This window comes from Podarcis cretensis (genome assembly GCF_951804945.1).
Source record: "Podarcis cretensis genome assembly, chromosome: 2".
NCBI lineage: Eukaryota > Metazoa > Chordata > Lepidosauria > Squamata > Lacertidae > Podarcis > Podarcis cretensis.
In genome coordinates, this window is record NC_137171.1 from 6,761,948 (window position 1) to 6,781,715 (window position 19,768).

Sequence of the window (19,768 nt, forward strand, 5' to 3'; positions counted from 1 at the left end):
CAATTCCTTTCCTTCTTGTGGCCTCTGAATAGCAAACACCAAACAGGTCACACTAAGGAATTAACTCAACAATATAGCGGACAAGACTATTCCAAAGTTTAAGTAATGCTGGAAGCATTCAGTGTAAGGATGTAAGAGTTGTCATATGAATTTACTACTTCTAGTAGTACCACTGATATTTAGTTAATGTCAGGGCCACATGGCTAGACCCACAGGGCTTGAGAAAGGAACTGAAGCCTAAGAAAGCCCAAGGTCCAGCTGTGGACTAATGGCAGACGGACAGTATTTTATTATTTATATGAGCCTTGGCCAGTCAAAAAGCTTCATACTGTCTATCAACTGGAGGGGCTGATGTTATACACTCTTATTGCTCTTCTATGCCTGAAGAGGGCTGAGCCCATAAAGTAGCACACCAGGCTAAGCCCCAGTGTTGGTCTCTGAAGCTCTTGGTTCAAGTTCTGGAGTCCAAAACAATAATGGATATACTCCCCTGGTGTTGAACAGAACCATGTTTTTGTAGTTAAGATGCCTTCGTTGGAAGTGATGGAGAAGGAGCTATATTGGATCTCACCCAGTAAGGACTGTTCCTTATTCTCGACTTCTAGAGCTGTTTTAGTCTATTTCTCCAGTGCCAAACTGCATCTAATGCAAACTTGGCCAGCTTTAGAAATTCCATTAAAAAAAAAAAAGCATTCTGCCATGACAAAGATATGAATCATTGTGCTTGGTAGTGTAGCTTGGCCCAAGTAACTTCACCTGTCTGCCTCAAAACACCCACACATCAACTCACCCCAAATTGTGACTGAGGAATATTTAAAAATACCTACCTCACAAATGGAAAAGTTGTGAGGTGTAGTAAATGTCTGTAAAGTGCTTTGGAATCCTTAGGCGTGTAGAAAGACAAAGTATTGTAATTAAATAGCTTTGCTCTGTTTGCTATGCTACCATTTGTGAAGAATCCCTACCATTGCCACCACAGTAGGGGAGGGTTCAGGCATGGAACAGGTGTTCCAGTCTAACACAGAAAGCTTTGAAAATAATAAACAACAATGTTTTTGGAGACTAACGCTTTATTATTGCTCTTATTTTTCTGAACTCAAAACCATGCCCTCTCCCTTTTCCTCCAAAGATCCAGATGTCTTGAAATAAAAAAAAAAAAACAAAGCAGAGCATTGTGATTGCTGTCTAACCTTTTGGTTAAGTTAATTGTAGGTACTGACCTGGTTATTTAAGTGTTTAATATCTATTTGCTGTAAAGTTTGTACATTTTGTAAAACTTTTCTTCCTCAAAGAAAAAAAAGTAGATGTCTAAAATCGTTGTACATCGGATTCTTTTATACTCCATCATTTGGCACAAAAGTGTGGTTTTTATTTAGAATAATAAAATGAAAAACTCGAGAGTTTGGTGCATTGCTCGTAGTTTGTGGTTGACACGCTATGGAAGTATTTTCAGATCAAATGATAACAGAGGCTGCTCACCTGAGTCTTCTGCCTATGCCAAAGGACTTTGCTCTGGGATACTGGTACTCCTGACTTCTGTAAATTCCTTGCACAAGGAGAGGCTGTTTTGCATGCGGAAGGTTCCAAGTTCAGTCCTGAGCAGCCCCAAGTAGGCCTGCAAGAGACTGCTGCCTGCAACCCTGAAGAGCTGCTTCCAGTCAGTTTAGGCAGTATTGAGCTAGGTGGACAAATAGTTTGCCTCTGTATAGGGCAGCTTCCTTTGGTTTCTATATTCACACATACAGACTTGTAACTGTTATATTTTTGCCAGTATTGGAGAAAATGTTTGGGTCTTTCTATCCCCTGCAAAGGAACCAATGTGTTGGGTCATTTCTGATCAAATTGGGTTGGAATTAATTTTTCCTGCCTTGGCCTGAAAAACCTTTGTCAGGGCTGTTCATTCCCTTTTAGATAACATTCGAATGCAAAAGTCAACTCAGTGTGTTATAAACATCCTGCTTCCTTGTCTTCCTTCCCTAAACTTTATCCAAGTATTTTTTTTTTAATCCAGATGTTCACTTATGTCCTTCAGCCCTTGGATAAGAGTGCTATTTTTAAGTGATTTTTTTATCTTCTAGCAGTTGTTGTAACCTCCTCTTTTACCTTCTGTTCATATTGTTCTGAGATTATACTTGGCCTGGATCTGTGCCCCCATCACAATTCTTGTAATAAAGGCCAAAATGGCATTACATAGGAAATGCTGAGAACATTTTGCTCAGTGCTTCCTCACATGTCTGACCTTGACCTCTAGGAACATGTGCCTTCCTATAGCCACTTAACTCTCACTTTAGAATGAGGGATCTCCAGATCACATACCCATTTACCCCATGTTTATGTGGCAGATTCCATGATAATATTGGCTAAAAATTAGGCAAAACTAAGTCACCAGCAAACTAAAAAGCTCAATTTGATAGAGTCTATACCAGGGGTGGGGAACCTTTGGGCTTCCAGATGTTGGTCTCCCATCAGCTCCCATCAGCTCCAGCCAACATCATCAATGGCCCGGGCTGATGGGAGCTATAGTTAGGAAATCTGGAGGGCCAAGGCCTATTCACATTATTATTTGAACATTTTGGCAGCCAGGCATCCCAACTCTACTAAATCCCACCTCCATATGTTGGCACTTTACTCCATGGTTGCGTAATCTCATCACATGCAAGGATCCAGTTTTTTTCATGCCTTTGCAAATACGTTTTTTGAGCTAATGATACCATGCTAAAATCTGAGTCCTTGGTTTTATGAACAGGCCCTCAGATCCTCAACTTCCATTTTTTAAAGCTTTATTAGGCACCACTGGGCTGGAACCCTGTGAATAGGGTTAGCAGAAGCTTCTTAATTCAGTGACCAGAACTGCAATGCTCCTGGTTAACTCAGGAACTGAATCATGACGTTTTCTGACTCTACCAGAAAGGACAAAGAAGTTTACCCCAAGCCAAAACTTCAAGGTGGGAGTGCATTCCCTTGGGAGATAAATCCCAGGCACCAGCATTCCCTCAGGAGAGGTCCGTAGCCCCAGCATTGCCTTCCCTTCTCCAACCTCAGGCTGGCATCCCTGGGTGTAAATGTCTCTGTGGTGACATAAATAAAAGGCTGCCTGCGCGCAAACTGCTAGAAGGAAGTTGTTGGTATCCTGGTTCCTCAGCCACAAGAAGTAACTAGTTGGATGCACATAAAAGGACCTTGGCAGTCCCTGTCTCACCCTTGCAGGGGCAGAATTACAGTCTTTGTGCCATCTATTTAATGATCAAGACACCCTCATGTTTTTAGAATGTAATTTTCACTCAAAACTCTCCACAAATAAGAGGAAATTGACAGAAATCTCTATCTTCCAAATAATCATAAAATTACAAGGTAGCAGAAATCAGAACATTTATTTCCATAGTTATTTTTTCGAGGTGGGGGATTGGATGAGAGTTACTAGAAAACACAGGGCACAGCAGCATATAATCACCACATTTCACCCTGTATGGCCCTGCTTTCCCAAGATTTCAAGAAGCACTGATGTGTATGCAGAGAGGTTCTTACTGAAGACTGCCCTTTGCTAGCGAGAGAATGTCTGAATACACAGGATCGTGTGGTGGAACCACAGCAATAAACCAAACCAAGCGCACTTTTAATTTGGCAAGGTGTTCTCTTTTGCTATGACAATGGAATGTTGGGTGTTAGAAGAGGAACCTTCGCCCCCCTTTTGATCCATTTGGTCTTTAGGGATGTACCTGACCACAGCAGAGATGAGCTTCCCTCGGAAGTTCTTGCTCAGGAAGTTGTACAGGATGGGGTTGACCACGCAATGGAGAAGGGTGAAGCAGTCTATGATATCATAGAAGAAGTAGAGGAAGTCCAAAAAGTGGCAGTGGAGGAAGATGCTGTTACCTTCGAGCGTCAGCAAAAGCAAAACCAGGTGGAACGGCAGCCAGCTCACTAGGAAGACGGCAATGTAGGCGTAGATGACACGGCAGTGCTTCCTGCTCTCAGGCTTGTTGCTGCGCTTGATGTGCCTCGCTGTCAGTATGTTGAAGACTGCCATGATGGAGAAGGGAATGAGGAACCCAATGAAGGCAGTGAGCAGGGTGAGAGTAAGGGCCCAGATGTCGTAGGTCTCCAGGGGGGCCATGAAGAAACATACAGGCTCAGTGCTGTCAATTAACTCCATGTGGGACACCTCTGGCAAAGGGACGATGGCAGCCAAGGCCCATATGCAGCAGCAAGCAATGCGTCGCACCAGGTGCTGGTGTCGGTGCCAGAAGTGGGAGGAGGTTGTCAAGGACACATAGCGGTCAACGCTCAGGCAGGTGAGAAAGAAGATGCTGCTGAACATGTTGGCAAAGTAAAAGTAGTGGGTGAAGTGGCAGAGGAAGCTCCCCCAGAGCCAGGTATAGTCAAGCATGGCTTGCAGCATCCAGACCGGTAACGAGAGGATCACTCCCAAGTCTGCAATGGCCATGTTGAAGATGTAGAGGTTGACCAGGTTCTTGTGGCTTCGGGTCTGCCAATTTACCCAGATCACCAGAAGGTTCTCCACCAGCCCCACCACAAAGATGATGAGGTAGAGGACAAAGAGGAACACCCGCTTCACGCTCTCATCCAGCCCCAATCTGCAGTAGCTGAAGGTGTAGTTGAGCAGGTGGGCAAGCTCTGTCAAGTTGTGGTACTCTCCATATTCATTAAAAGGCAAGAGGTGGTCGGGCTCTCCCATTTTGGGTCAAAAAGTTAACTGTAAGAAGAAATGGTGGAGAGACTTCAGTACTAGTAGATCTGGGCTGATTTTTCCACTGAACCAAATTAAGGAGGAGTAATCAATACCGGAAAGTGTGATATGCATTGCTCATTAGCACAGTTGTAACCCTTTGCTATGAATCCACATCAATTATAAGCGGTTTTGTGTGTGTATGTGTATAGGCTCTGAATTATTAAAAGAACAGGTTGCTGTTTTTTTTCTATCCATGTGAGTCACTAGGACTCCTAACTGATTTGGGATGTTAAAGGTTTACTTATTTAGATAAGAAGAATGTCTAGTCCAATATTCCTTTTTCTATCATGTAAAGGGACGTGGGTGGCGCTGTGGGTTAAACCACAGAGCCTAGGACTTGCCGATCAGAAGGTTGGCGCTTTGGGTTTGAATCCCTGCAACGGGGTGAGCTCCCATTGCTCGGTCCCTGCTCCTGCCAACCTAGCAGTTCAAAAGCACGTCAAAGTGCAAATAGATAAATAGGTACCACTCCGGTGGGAAGGTAAACGGCATTTCTATGTGCTGCTCTGGTTCGCCAGAAGCGGCTTAGTCATACTGGCCACATGACCTGGAAGCTGTACGCCGGCTCCCTCGGCCAATAAAGCGAGATGGGTGCCGCAACCCCAGAGTCGGCCACGACTAGACCTAATGGCCAGGGGTCCCTTTACATTTACCTATCATGGGTAACCCATGGGAATCCTGCAAGCTTGGCATGAATGCAATAGTCCTATCAATTTGGCCAACTATCGCCCAGTCTCAAATTTACCATTCTTGGGCAAGGTGATTGAGCGGGTGGTTGCCAAACAACTCCAAGCACGCCTGGAGGATGCGGACCATTTGGATCCCTTCCAGTCGGGATTCAGACCTCATCATGGGACTGAAACTGCCTTGGTCGCGCTGGTTGATGATCTCCGGCGGGCTAGGGACAAAGGTGAGAGCTGTTTCCTAGTTCTGCTGGATCTCTCAGCGGCCTTTGACACCATTGACCATAACATCCTTCTGGACCGTCTAGAGGGGCTGGGAGCTGGGGGCACTGTTATACGGTGGTTCTGCTCCTTTCTCCTGGGCCGTGTCCAGAAAGTGGTGGTGGGGGATGAGTGTTCAGACCCCTGGGCTCTCACTTGTGGGGTGCCTCAGGGTTCTGTCCTCTCCCCCATGCTTTTTAATATCTATATGAAGCCGCTGGGAGAGATCATCAGGGGGTTTGGGCTGGGTGTTCATCAGTATGCGGATGACACCCAGCTCTACCTCTCCTTTAAATCAGAACCAGTGAAGGCGGTGAAGGTCCTGTGTGAGTGTCTGGAGGCTGTTGGAGGATGGATGGTGGCTAACAGATTGAGGTTGAATCCTGACAAGACAGAAGTACTGTTTTGGGGGGACAGGGGGTGGGCGGGTGTGGGGGATTCCCTGGTCCTGAATGGGGTAACTGTGCCCCTGAAGGACCAGGTGCGCAGCCTGGGAGTCATTTTGGACTCACAGCTGTCCATGGAGGCACAGGTTAATTCTGTGTCTAGGGCAGCTGTCTACCAGCTCCACCTGGTACGCAGGCTAAGACCCTACCTGCCCGCGGACTGCCTCGCCAGAGTGGTGCATGCTCTAGTTATCTCCCGCTTGGACTACTGCAACACACTCTACGTGGGGCTACCTTTGAAGGTGACCCGGAAACGGCAATTAATCCAGAATGCGGCAGCTAGACTGGTGACTGGGAGTGGCCGCCGGGACCACATGACACCGGTTCTGAGAGATCTGCATTGGCTCCCAGTACGTTTCCGAGCACAATTCAAAGTGTTGGTGCTGACCTTTAAAGCCCTAAACAGCCTCGGTCCTGTATACCTGAAGGAGCGTCTCCACCCCCATCGTTCAGCCTGGACACTGAGATACAGCGCCGAGGGCCTTCTGGCGGTTCCCTTATTGCGAGAAGTAAGGTTACAGGGAACCAGGCAGAGGGCCTTCTCGGTAGTGGCGCCTGCCCTGTGGAACACCCTCCCAGCAGATGTCAAAGCAATAAACAACCATTTTACTTTTAAAAGACAACTGAAGGCAGCCCTCTTTAGGGAAGATTTTAATGTCTGATGCTGTAATGTTTTTAATATTCAGTTGGAAGCCGCCCAGAGTGGCTGGGGAAACCCAGCCAGATGGGCGGGGTATGAATAATAAATTATTATTATTATTATATTATTATATCACACTCATGTACCCCATTCACTGCCTTTGATACCTGACATGAGAGGCCTTCAGTGAGATGGGTAGATAATGACAGCCTTATCCTCCATGAATTCATCTTAACCACCTTAAAAAACCACCCAAGTTGATGGCCATTACCACAACTGGTGCTGGCCAATTCCATAGTTTTAACACGTGTGTGTGTGTGTGTGTGTGTGTGTGTGATATTTTAATGTAGTTCTATGTATTTTAATCAAAGGCAACTGTATTTTCATAACTGGTTTTATTCTTGTTATTTTGCCGCTGTTTTTAAGTTGCTTGTGGCTCACCTTGGTATCTCTTCTTGAAATGAAAGGTGGTATATAAATTCTTTTATTAACTATGATGACTACAACTCTGCGCTGTGTGACGAACTCTTTTTCCCTGTCCTGAATCTACAACCCTTCAGCTTCATTAGTTCTAATATGTGAGAGGGAGAAAAAGATTTCTTGATTCACTTTCTCTACACTATGCATAATTTTACATGCCCCTCACATGTCTTTCTTTAGCTGCCTTCCCCTGTAAGTTAAAGATGCCCAAACATTGTAAACTTTGCTCACATGGGACTTGCTCGAGCCCTTTCATTATTTTGGTTGACCCCTTTCTGCAAATTACTGTATTTTTTGCTCTATAAGACTCACTTTTTCCCTCCTAAAAAGTAAGGGGAAATGTGTGTGCGTCTTATAGAGTGAATGCAGGCTGCACAGCTATCCCAGAAGCCAGAACAGCAAGAGGGATTGCTGCTTTCGCTGCGCAGCGATCCCTCTTGCTGTTCTGGCTTCTGAGATTCAGAATATTTTTTTTCTTGTTTTCCTCCTCCAAAAACTAGATGCGTCTTAGGATCTGGTGCGTCTTATAGAGCAAAAAACACAGTGTATTATACTACAACAGCAGCTTCCATTTAGGCAAGTGTGGTCGGTCAAAGTGCACTGGGCAGACAGTCCTCTGCCTTTCCATCCCAGAGTTATCCTTTCCCCAGTGGACCTGCGACTCAGTGGCAACTGAGAACGCTGTGTAGCGACAGATGAGTGTGTGCCTGAGGAGCATCACTGTCACAAAGAAACACGGGGCTTCGGAGAGAAGTGCTGGCTGCTATTGAGAGAAGCAGAGGAAAATGTGAGGCAATGGCAAGGAAGCAAGAAGAGGCAGAGGACTGGCAGGCCAATCTGGGAGGTTCAGTGGGAGAGCCTATGCCCTGCGTAAGGTACCAGGCTCAATTTCGGGCATCTCTAAGGAAAGGATCTGGGGAGAGAGCAGTGTACCTGGGCTTACAGCACTTAGCACATTTATATATAAGCAGTGAATTAGCTGTTAATTCATCTCTCCTTCCATCTCTCCTGACTACTTACCACACATTGCTACAGTTAAGCTACAAACCACTCTAGAATTACGATTCATTTGATTTAATGCTCAAAGGTAAATCAAAAGGCTTACAGAGATTATAATGCTGCCTCTTCAACAGGGTATGTAGATAACTCAGTAAAGAGCAGCTGTTAGTGAATAGGTTTAGGTACTTACTCCCAAAGGCCTTGCCTAAGGTGAACTATAGTTCCCAATATAGCACCCCTATTGCCCTTGCAACCTTGCACCTCCTGCCCTAACTGTTCCCCTATGAAAAATTTCACCGCATACCACTGGCCACTGGGTTGTGTCCACCTGGGTTCTACTCATTGAAATTAATGGAGGTAAGTTAGTCGTGCCCATTAAGGTCAATGGGTCCACTTGGAGTAGGCCTAACATTCACTACAGCTCATATTTCCCAACCGTGGAATTCTGCAAAGTGCAGCTTAGTGAAAAAGCTCAGGGATCTCTACCAAAAGATTCTCAGAATCAAGATTCTCAGAATCAATTAATTAGGATTCTCAGAATCAAGATTTCACAGAACAATAGCTGGGATAGCTCAGTCAGTAGATCTGAGTTCAGGTCGTGGGTTCAAGCCCCACACTGGGCAAAAGTTTCCTGCAGTGCAGGGGGTTGGACTAGATGACGATGCTCGTGGTCTGTCCCTTCCAACTCTACAATTCTATGTTTCTAGGAACTCCTGAAATTAATAAGGAAAGCCACAACAGTTCAGCCATATGCACACAAAGGAACAGTGCTGTAAATATGCCCTCAGTATAGCTTTTTTAAAATCTCCCCTTGTCTCTTTAAATGCAGATAAAACTGAATACTTGAAAAAGTGGTATTAGGAAACTCTGGATAATATAATCAATAATATCACAGAATTGCAGAGTTGGAAGGAACCCTAAGGATCATCTAGTTCAACCCCCTGCAATACAGGAATATGCAGCTGTCCTATACAGGGATTGAACCTGAAATCTTGGCATTATCAGCACAAAGCTCTAGTCTAACCAATATAATCCATAATCAAACAGTTGTTGTCCTACCCATCTCTTAAGAGACTTAAAGGTAAAGGGACCCCTGACCATTAGGTCCAGTCGTGGCCGACTCTGGGGTTGCGGCACTCATCTCGCTTTACTGGCCGAAGGAGCCGGCGTACAGCTTCTGGGTCATGTGGCCAGCATGACTAAGCCGCTTCTGGTGAACCAGAGCAGCACACGGAAACGCCGTTTACTTTCCTGCCGCAGCGGTCCCTATTTATCTACTTGCTCTTTGATGTGCTTTCGAACTGCTAGGTTGGCAGGAGCTGCGACCAAACAACGGGAGCTCACCCCGTCGCGGGGATTCGAACCGCCGACCTTCCAATGAGCAAGTCCTAGGCCCTTAGGAATACGGTACATCATTGAGCTTGTATGTTAAAATGCCCCAGGTTTAAATAAGGGTGGCTGCCAGACCACATTCATGCACTGTGAGGTATGCATCTGTTTCCTCACTAACAACATTTATATTTCACATTTCTGCACATGCACTTGGTGCACCTTCCAATATAAAACTATGGCTTACTCCAGTTGGCTGTTGATTCTCCAAGGTTTAAAGGCAGTCCTGCAATCTGCAATCCTTTATCTAGAGATGACAGGGATTGAACCAAGGACCCGAGTGCTGAGCTACAGCTCACATGGGCAGCTCAGAAAACGGTCAACATTATTTTTAGCGCCCATTCTGAAAATATCTTCAGCAATCTTTCCCAGCCCTGCTTCACACGAGAGCCTTTAATCAAAGATGGTGCCAGAATATACAAGCCTGGGACCTTATACGTGCAACCTGCATGCTGTGCTACTGAGCTGTGATCCTCAAGTTTTCCCACACTGAAACTGATTTGGGAAGAGGCTGGTTCTCAGACACTGACAAGAGAGCACTGATTGGTTTGTTCCTAGCAACAGAAAAACCTTTTATTAAAGGGGTCCAGATGACAGCTTTTTATAAGATTGGATGTGTGGTCGGTGAATGGTTGGCTTTTGAGTGCCAGACGACTCTTCCTTCATGCAGGAATAGGAGCAATTACACACCATAAACTTAAAGCAAATCCAACACACACTTAAAGCACTTGACTTCCATCGAGAAGACGGATATGATGGCCCTCTTCAAATACCTCAAGGACTGTTACATGGAATCAGGAACAAGCTTGTTTTCTCCTGCTCTGGAGGGTAGGGCATGAGTTGCAAGGAAGGAGATTCCAACTAAACATAAGATAGAACTTTCTGACAGCAAGAGCAGTTCGATAGTGGAATGGTCTCCCTTGAGAGGTGGTGGACTCTTCTTCGTGGAGGCTCATAAGCAGAGGTTGAATGGCCATCTGTCATGGATGCTTTAGCTGAGATTCCAGATGGCTCCTTGAGTCCCTTCCAACTCTACAATTCTATAATTCCATGATCAAAGAATCCTGAGAACTATAGTTTCCCCTCACAGGCAGTGCCGGATTTAAACAAGCTATAGCTTAGGGCCCCACTCTCTTGCCCCCCCCCCCAAAAAAAAATTAAAGAAAACAACAACTGGATGTACATTTCCAAAATATAAGATAAAAAACAAATAAAACCTACATACAGCAACAGTGTTTTGTGCTGTGTAGGCTCCTATTTGTTCTGTGCAAATGGCTTTAAATACCTATCAGGTCCATAAATTACTATATAGCATATATTCAACACAAAAAACAGGGACAATTTGTTGTTGACAAAGGACAGCTGGACATATAAAGTGCCCCATTACCTTCAGGAGCTTAGGGCCTCATCAAACCTAAATCTGGCCCTGCAGATGACCGCAGTGCCTGGAGACAGACAGACAGGTCTGGACTGCTCTCTGCCACTAACTCTTCCTGCTCACTAAGTCCTGTTACCTCTTCAGCTTCTGACACCTCCTCCTCCCAGTCTGTCACAGAGCTATAATTCCCAGCATCCCTAACAAATTGCAGCTCCCAGGATTCCTTGGGGGAAGTCATGCACTTTACTTGTGCAATGGATGCGCTTTCAGTGTATGGTGTGGAACTGCCATAATTCTGAAGTAGGTTCTGGCTTGGTGAAAGGAGAATTCGGTGCATCTCAAAGGCTCACTTTTATCAAATAAAAGGTATCATGCTGCAGACGGACAAATGTTGTCAAGAGAGTTCAAAAGAGGCTTAACTTCCCTTTTCAAGCACACATTATTTTGACTCAGTCACTTCTGGTCAAACAGATTTTGATGCAAAGTCCTGCCACACCTGCTTAACTGTGGGACACGCAGCAATGCCTCTCAAAATTCCTTCTTTCACTCTCCCCAAAAGGACAGCAATCACTGCCTGCCTCCAGCCTTAGAAAAAGATTCATAACTTGGCAGCCACTGCAAACAAATAAATAAAGCAACTCTTACTTTCTCCAGGGCATTTGGAGGAAGGAAGGGAAAGTTGCTGCTTCTTTAAGCAGGCGGAAATCTGGCATCTGTAACAGAGGTGTCTCTGGGAGGGGCTCTATACAAGCTTAGATGCTGGTGAAAAGTTTTGTTTCTGGAGAAGAGATGGAAAACCTGAAGTTTATTTCTATGCATTGCTTACCTTATTGGAAGCCAAAGACGATCCTTTGCTGCGCTGAGATGATGGACCTCTGGTCTGAAGTCTCTCAACTTGGTAGCTCAGACTGTCTATTGGTGCAGTCTTTCCAGGAATGTGTGTTCGCTGCTGGCTGCCTTGCTGCTGCTTTTCCTCCCTCTACACAGGAAATGAGCATCATAGCCTGCTATCCTGAGAGCACAAGCTTTGGTGTAAAACAAGCTGTTAAACACGGTCCCATCCCTTGGACTTCCCTTTTCTTGAATGCAAGCAGATTTGGCTCAGATGGCCTGGCAGGCACCAAGGACAGATACCAGTCGATTCAGAGAGGCCCGTGACAACTTTCGAAGAACATCCGAGGATGCAGATTTTTCCTGAGGTCGATTTCCTTTCTCTGAACTGCTGTTTCAAAGCTAGCCTCCCTGGTCAAAACCACAACCTGCAAAGACAGGGTGAGCTGGAGCATCCATAACAATGCAACCAGAGTGCACTGGGTGTTGCTATAGAGTCAACAAGAATGTCCCCTGTGATTCCAGCTGCAAGTCGTTTCCCTTCTCTTTGGCCTCTGTTTCCCTGTCTGCAAAATGGGAGGCCAATAATGATTCCTTGTGTGCTTTATGCCAGGGGTGGGGAAGCTTTGGCCCTCCAGATGTTGCTGAACAACATCTCCCACCAACACCAGCCAGTATGCCAATTTTCAGGGCTGATAGGAATTGTAGTCCAATGACATCTGGAGGATCAAGCTGTCACAGAGTGGCTGGATGGAAAGGAGTGGTGGGAGGCACCAGCTGGGGAACCCCCAAGGGAACCTTCAAGGTAAGAAGGATCAGAGCCAGAGGACTGGTGGAGGGACGATGATGAGCGGTCAGAGGGAGAGGAGACAGCAGACTGGGAGGAGGAGGAGGTGTCAGAAGCTGAAGAGGTAACAGGACTTAGTGAGCAGGGAGAGTCAGTGGCAGATAGCAGTCCAGACCTGTCTGCCTGTCTCCAGGCACTGCGGTCATCTGCAGGGCCAGATTTAGGTTTGATGAGGCCCTTAGCTACTGAAGGTAATGGGGCCCTTTATATGTCCAGCTGTCCTTTGTCAACAACAAATTGTCGCTGTTTTTTTGATGTTGTTGAATATATGCTATATGGAAATTTATGGACCTAATAGTTATCTAAAGCCATAATGGGATCAACATAAATAAATTATGTATTACATGAAATCAGTCAGTAGGCATAAGACTCATACCCTTCGTCTATGCTGCCTGGTCATCAGTCTACAAGCACTCTTTAATATTAGGTAACAGGTACAACAGCTTGACCTACATTCAACTGTGCTGCACTGCAGTCGGCAGCTGCATGCTACATGTTTCCATGCAACCCGTCCATGCAGAATGTAGGCACCCTATATATAGAAATGAGCAAACCAGTGATATTCTAGGGAGCAGGCTAGCAGGCGGGGCCCATTACTTACATCATAGGAGCCTAAACAACACAAAATACTGTTGCTGTATGTAGGTTTTATTTTATTTGTTTTTTATCTTATATTTTGGAAATGTACATCCAGTTTTTTCCTTTTAATTTTTTTGGGACCCCCAAGAGTGTGGGGCCCTAAGCTATAGATTGTTTAGCTTATTTGTAAAATCGGCACTGGCGTCTGCAACGGATCCTTCACATGGGGGGGGGGGTGACGTTGCCAGCCTTCATGTCACATTTGCAGGCATCTTTGTAACAGGAGTTGACCAGGAGCACTGCCTGAAGCCAGGTTCTCACAGAGACAGCTGATTTTCCAACCAGCCTGTGGACCACACGATACCTGACCTGATGTTCCTAAGTTTAATATGCCACTAGATCTTGTAGAGGGGTCATCGTGGCCCAAGGGTAGGGTACATACATGGTATATTTAAGGTCCCAGATTCAAATCTTCTTTCATTCCAGATAGTAGATCTGGGAAAGACCTTGGGTGGGGGAGGGGAGAGGAACATCTGTATTTTGATTTATAATTGGAACTGCATTTCACCAGAAAAGGTTAGCTTTTCAAAAGTGTGATGAGGTAAGAAAGACTTGTTGATTGGAAGAGCAGCAACATGCGGAGATGCAACGGTCCATCTCATTTGAGCTTGATTAATTCAGACGACTCTCTGCTCCGGGTTGTTCCAGTCACACCTGATCTGGAGGTGTGGCAGAATTAACTGTCCCACAGTGGAAGCTGATTGGAAGGAGCTAAGGCTCATCAGCCTCCACAGTGGGCAGGAACCATTGATTATGTACTTCACTGTTGTCTCTTGGCTTGCAGAGTCTGGTAAGCACTCACGTTGGTCTCCTGGAGAAAAGGTGTAGTGGAATAAGAGGGAAACCTTGCTTGATCAGGCCAAGGATCCTTCTAGTCCAGCATTCTGGCCAACCAGATGTCTCTGCAAAACCCACAAGCAGCATATAAAGCAGGCATGTCCAAAGTCCACTTTGGGGGCCTAATCCGGCCCTTGTGGCAGTTTATTTCCTGAGGTAAAATCCTAAAAAAAAACCTCAACAAGTTCAATCCTGGAAAAAGCTCAACAACTTAGGGCTAAAATCATAAAATAAGCTCAACAATTTCAATCTTTTTTTTTTAGAGACACATACAATAAAAACCATAATAACATTAATAACACAATTTGACAATTCAGATTTAAATACACTGATATACCTACGACTACACTTTTTTAAACAATATTTTCCCACCTCTCTCTCCTCCCCCTACTTCCCACTACTATCCGCCTTATCGCTTAAATATTCATTCCAGATTTCTTCATATTTTACCATTCTTATTTTGCATTGACATGCAATTCGTTCATATGTAGCTAATCTGTCCATATTATCAATCCATGTGCTCAATTGAATCTTTTTGCGGCTCTTCCAATTCATCAAAACAAGTTTTTTTTGCTTCTAATATAGCATGGTACATCCATTATTTTTGACCCCCTGAAATCTCCCACGTTTCTGGAATATAATTTAGAATTAAATTCAGTTCCCCTAAATAACATTTTCTTTTTATTACCTTTGCTTCAATCCTAAAAAAAGTTTGGCCCTTTGGTCGGCCCTCATGGCCCTTCACGTCATCAAATCTAGCACTCTTTGAAAAAAGTTTGGAGACCACTGGAAAATGGCCTTTTTCTGGTGATTGCTCTCCAGCAACTGGTATTCAGGAGTCTCAGAACACTGGAGGGTCCATACAGCCATATAATCCATATAGTCTGTATATCAGGGATGAGGAATCTGAGAACCAGGGGACAACGCCAGCTCCCCCAGGCCTTTCCATTTGGACCTTGAAACTCTCCCCAGGCTACAGACCTCTGCGAATTTTCCTCACTCCCTTGCAAGTGCCATGTTATAGGGGTAAACCGAGGAAACCTGGGAGAGTTGGCGGTATGATGTTGTGTAGTATGTCCTAGAAAGCAAACTTTAAGTTATTAGGTGGGGATAGACTCCGAGCTAAGCCCAGGGCCGCTAGGATTGTGACACAACTAATCGGCAAAAGATGATGGCTCTGCACTTTCTGGCAGGGAAGGGGAGGTGAGGAGGGGACTTTGGCTTGGCTCCAGCAAGGGGCCAAAAGGCCTTTATGTTTGAAACAATTGCTGGAAATCTCCATTTCAGGCGAGGTCAACAATCAGATCGGAAGGAAGGCTCGGCTGGAACAGGGAAGTGCACTTGCACAGATAAGTCAGGCCTTTTAAACAATAAACCAAGCCTGGAAAACAGGTATCCTGGGTTTGCGACAGAACAACTGCCCCAGCAGCTGGCACCGACTTATTTAACCTATATCTTTGACTGTGTCCCCTCTCCCCAACCCCTCACAGTAATTGTCCACAATTGGGACTGGTTTGGAGAACACTTGAACTGCTATGTTGGGCCTCGTACGGTTCCTGCAGGCTGAGGGATCACTTTATTTCTCATGACTTGGTTCCGTGCAGCTGAGGTTAGATCTACACAGGAAATGGGGCAGAATTCTGCAAGGGCAAAGTGGACTGCATCATTTTAGACAGCTTTGTAGCTCCTCGCTTGAGGCTCCTCTGGATCCAGAGATCAGTTTCCTCTCTGTTTGGAGTAGAGATAAAATGAGAAGCCTTTTCCGTTACAAAAAAGCTGCTTGAGAAGGGTCCTTTCTCCAAGGCCCTGACAGATAGCAGGTTATATAAACTGCCTTCAGGAAGAGAGAAAGGAAAGAGCGATAAGAGAGGCTGAGGAAGGCGACTTCGTTTCCAAGCCTTATCATTCACCCCACTCCCATCCAAACTGAACCTTGTCAGCACTTTGGTTCCATGTGAAATCTTGCAAAGGAATAAGGTCTCTGGCATCCTATTCAAAGTGCATTTTCACACGTGCTACCTGGTGGGGCAGCCCCCTCCCCAAATGACCACTGAGAGGGGCAGATGGTGGTGGCAAAGGCAAACTGGCCAAACACCTAGGCTGGCATGAGTGTTGCACTGCCAATGGGGCAGTCAGCTGGGGACATCCATGGTCACAGATGCTCTTCTGAAAAAAACACATTGTACTTTTGCACAACAAAATAGTGCCTATGTTAAGCATCAGGACAGCAGAAGCAAAAATCCAGATTATTCCAGTAGTCATGATGGTGCTGTGATTTAAGCGGATTTCGAATGAGCAACTACACATGCTCAGAGTTTTCCTTTTCCTGGAAAGCTGTTTTGTATGTTTCATAACACGATTAGTACTCCAGCGTATCAGGAATGCTGAAGCAGTTGTAAAGCATGGAATGGCAATATGTATATTATTCTTATTTATTAATTAAGTTTGTTAGTCACTTTATCTTGCCCAGGACAACCCAAAGTGACTGACAACCAAACGAACAACCAAACAAAAAACTCCACATGGATACATGAAAACCAAGGGGGTGGGGTGGGGAGAAATACATTAAAAACATTCCACCCACTTCTGAAAGTCCACAGATAATCCAAAGGCCTGGTTACAGAATAAAGTTTTTGCCTGGCACCTTAAGATATCTAATGAAGGCACCAGGCGAGCCTTCCTGAGGAGAACATTCCACATATGGGGGGCCACCACAGAAAGGGCCTGTTCTCGGGGTTCCACCCTCTGGACCTCTCATGGAGGAGGGCCTCAGATGATGACTGTAGGTTCACCATCAGTTAAGATGTGCCCTAGCTTTTCCATTCAGTCAGCCATTATATTATAGGTCTGATCAGGAAAAATGTATTTTTTTCAGATAATTAGCATCTGGTACGCAAAGCCAGTACAGTGGTACCTCTGGTTACGTACTTAATTCGTCCCGGAGGTCCGTTCTTAACCTGAAACTATTCTTAACCTGAAGTACCACTTTAGCTAATGGGGACTCCTGCTGCTGCTGTGTCACAGTCCTGTTCTCATCCTGAAGCAAAGTTCTTAACCCGAGGTACTATTTCTGGGTTAGCGGAGTCTGTAACCTGAAGCGTATGTAACCCGAAGCACCACTGTAGTTGTTACTAGTTTGTCCATACTCTGATCAGATTCTGTCTGGCTCCATCCATACATTCAGCTGCCATATTCTGCCTTGCTCTGCTACAGTCCATTTGCCTCTTTGTGCCCATCCCCACATCTGCTAGTCTCCTCCAGGCTCCACCTTTTATCTGCCTTGGCTCTGCCCCGTGTCCCAATCTAGAGGACCATCATCATCATCATCATCATCATCATCATCATCATTTTAAAAATGGAGGTTGACGGCATTGCCTGGTCCCTTGGAGCTTAGGCAGTAAAGAAGAGCAGAACCTAGAAGCTACAGGATGGCGAATGGTAGATTGGGAGAAGATTCTGGCTAAGACTGATGTCTCAGTGGCAGGGATGGACAAATGTCTCTGTTTTCTTTTCTTTCAGTTTCTCATTTTCCCAGTCTTCAGTTCTCCACATTGCTGCATTAGTTTGCATTTTTTAAGTCCTCGTGAATATTCACCAGCATTTTATTTCAGATTTCTCCTAATGGGCACAGTTTTACATGCAATTTTGTCTAATACACACCTTTTTTGGGCAAACAATTTCCCCTAAGATAAAGTATTTCATATGCTATCTTCACAAATACGTACCCATTTTTATGTGTAATCCCCCTAATTTACATATACTTGTAAACATTATTTCATCAGAGAACTTAATCACAAAATTCAGAGAAATGCAAATTTTGGAGAATAGCTGTGTTTGCATGTTGTTTTGGAAAGTGGAAATTACGTAGATTCACACTGAAACCCCAAGCAAAGCCAATTTCTCTCCTCTCTCCTCAGAGCCAGTGTGGTGTAGTGGTTAAGAGCGGTAGTCTCGTAATCTGGGGAACCGGGTTCGCGTCTCCGCTCCTCCACATGCAGCTGCTGGGTGACCTTGGGCCAGTCACACTTCTCTGAAGCCTCTCAGCCCCACTCACCCCACAGAGTGTTTGTTGTGGGGGAAGAAGGGAAAGGAGAATGTTAGCCACTTTGAGACTCCTTAAAGGGAGTGAAAGGCGGGATATCAAATCCAAACTCTTCTTCTTCTTCCTCTCCGGACTCAGCAGTGAATCTTGATCAGGGTGAGGGACATGCCAACCCCTAGATGTTGGGCTATGACTCCCATCATCCAAGACCATTGGCCATGCCGGTGGAGCTGATGGGAGCTGGAGTCCAATGGCAGCTGGTGGGTCACAGATATTAATAGCCACCCCTGATATTAATTTTCCTGGGGGGACACAAAGAGCAAAAGCTCTTGGAGCAAAGTAGAGGACACCCACCCTGTTTGCTTCTGCCTCCTCATCCTGAGATTTGAGTCTTTCTCCTGGGAAACCCTAAGAAGAAGGCAGGCTGAAACTGTTTGGCATTTCATTGGGGTGGAGTGAAAATGCCACTAAAGATTATGTCAATCAATCAACCCATTTCTAAGAGCTTTCATAGATTTTCTTTTCTTCTTTTAATTTGGTGGGGAGCCAGTGGCCACCTTATCTTTAAAAAACCCAAAATGTCTTAAAATATTACCCCCGTCTCAAGTTTCCGAGTATCCTGCACATCAATTTCATGATGGATGCATGGTCTCAAGAAAGCTTTCAGCCCAGTTGTAGCTTAAACCCTAAAACTTCAAGTCAAACTCTCTTTAAACCTGCCAACCCTGTACAATCCCAGTCCCAGTTTTGTGAAGATAGCACAAATTGTTGTTACATCTGTCATAAAGGTAAAGGGACCCCTGACCATTAGGTCCAGTCGTGACTGACTCTGGGGTTGCGGCGCTCATCTCGCTTTATTGGCCGAGGGAGCTGGCGTACAGCTTCCGAGTCATGTGGCCAGCATGACTAAGCCACTTCTGGAGAACCAGAACAGTGCACGGAAATGCCATTTACCTTCCCGCCGGAGCGGTACCTATTTATCTACTTGCACTTTGACGTGCTTTCGAACTGCTAGGTTGGCAGGAGCTGGGACAGAGCACTGGGAGCTCACCCCATCGCGGGGATTTGAACCGCCGACCTTCTGATTGGCAAGCTCTAGGCTTTGTGGTTTAACCCACAGCACCACCCACGTCCTATACATCTGTCATAAGGGTGTGCAAATATGACAAGTTTCGGTTTCTTATATTTTCAGTCTTTTAGTTTATTTCCCCTCATTTTCAGATGAGCCTGTGTGGGTTTTTCTTTAAAAAGTCCACGTGAAAATTCTCCAGCATTTTAGAACTTCTTCCAATGCACATACTTTTGCATGCAATTCTGCATAATAGAATGTATGTCGCTAATATATGTGCATACTTTACTCCAGCATATGTATTGTTGTACAGAATGTATGGCTGGGGAACCGCGTTGCAAAATCTGGAGAAATAAAAAATTCGAAGGATATCTGTTGTTTCGCATATTGTTTCAGAAAGAGCAATTTCCTTAACTTTGCCTTTAAATGTGAACTGAATCAAATTGCAACCCCTGTCCCTAGTCCCTCAGTCACAGT

The 19,768-nt window shown here is 45.2% G+C and overlaps 1 protein-coding gene across 1 annotated transcript; it reads right to left on the bottom strand.

Moving 5' to 3' along the window:
• Nucleotides 1–680: 680 nt before the first annotated feature.
• ACKR5 (atypical chemokine receptor 5) lies at nt 681–12,097 on the bottom strand. Its single transcript, XM_079966839.1, has 2 exons — nt 11,853–12,097; nt 681–4,714 (listed from the first exon to the last, which is right to left on the bottom strand). The coding sequence occupies exon 2, from the start codon at nt 4,694–4,696 to the stop codon at nt 3,614–3,616; it is 1,083 nt and encodes a 360-aa protein (XP_079822965.1). The 5' UTR covers nt 4,697–4,714; nt 11,853–12,097; the 3' UTR covers nt 681–3,613.
• Between the last annotated feature and the right edge of the window lie 7,671 nt (nt 12,098–19,768).

Coding starts and splice junctions, on each gene's coding strand:
- ACKR5 (XM_079966839.1), bottom strand. CDS start 4,696: ATGGGAGAGCCCGACCACCTCTTGCCTTTTAATGAATATGGAGAGTAC.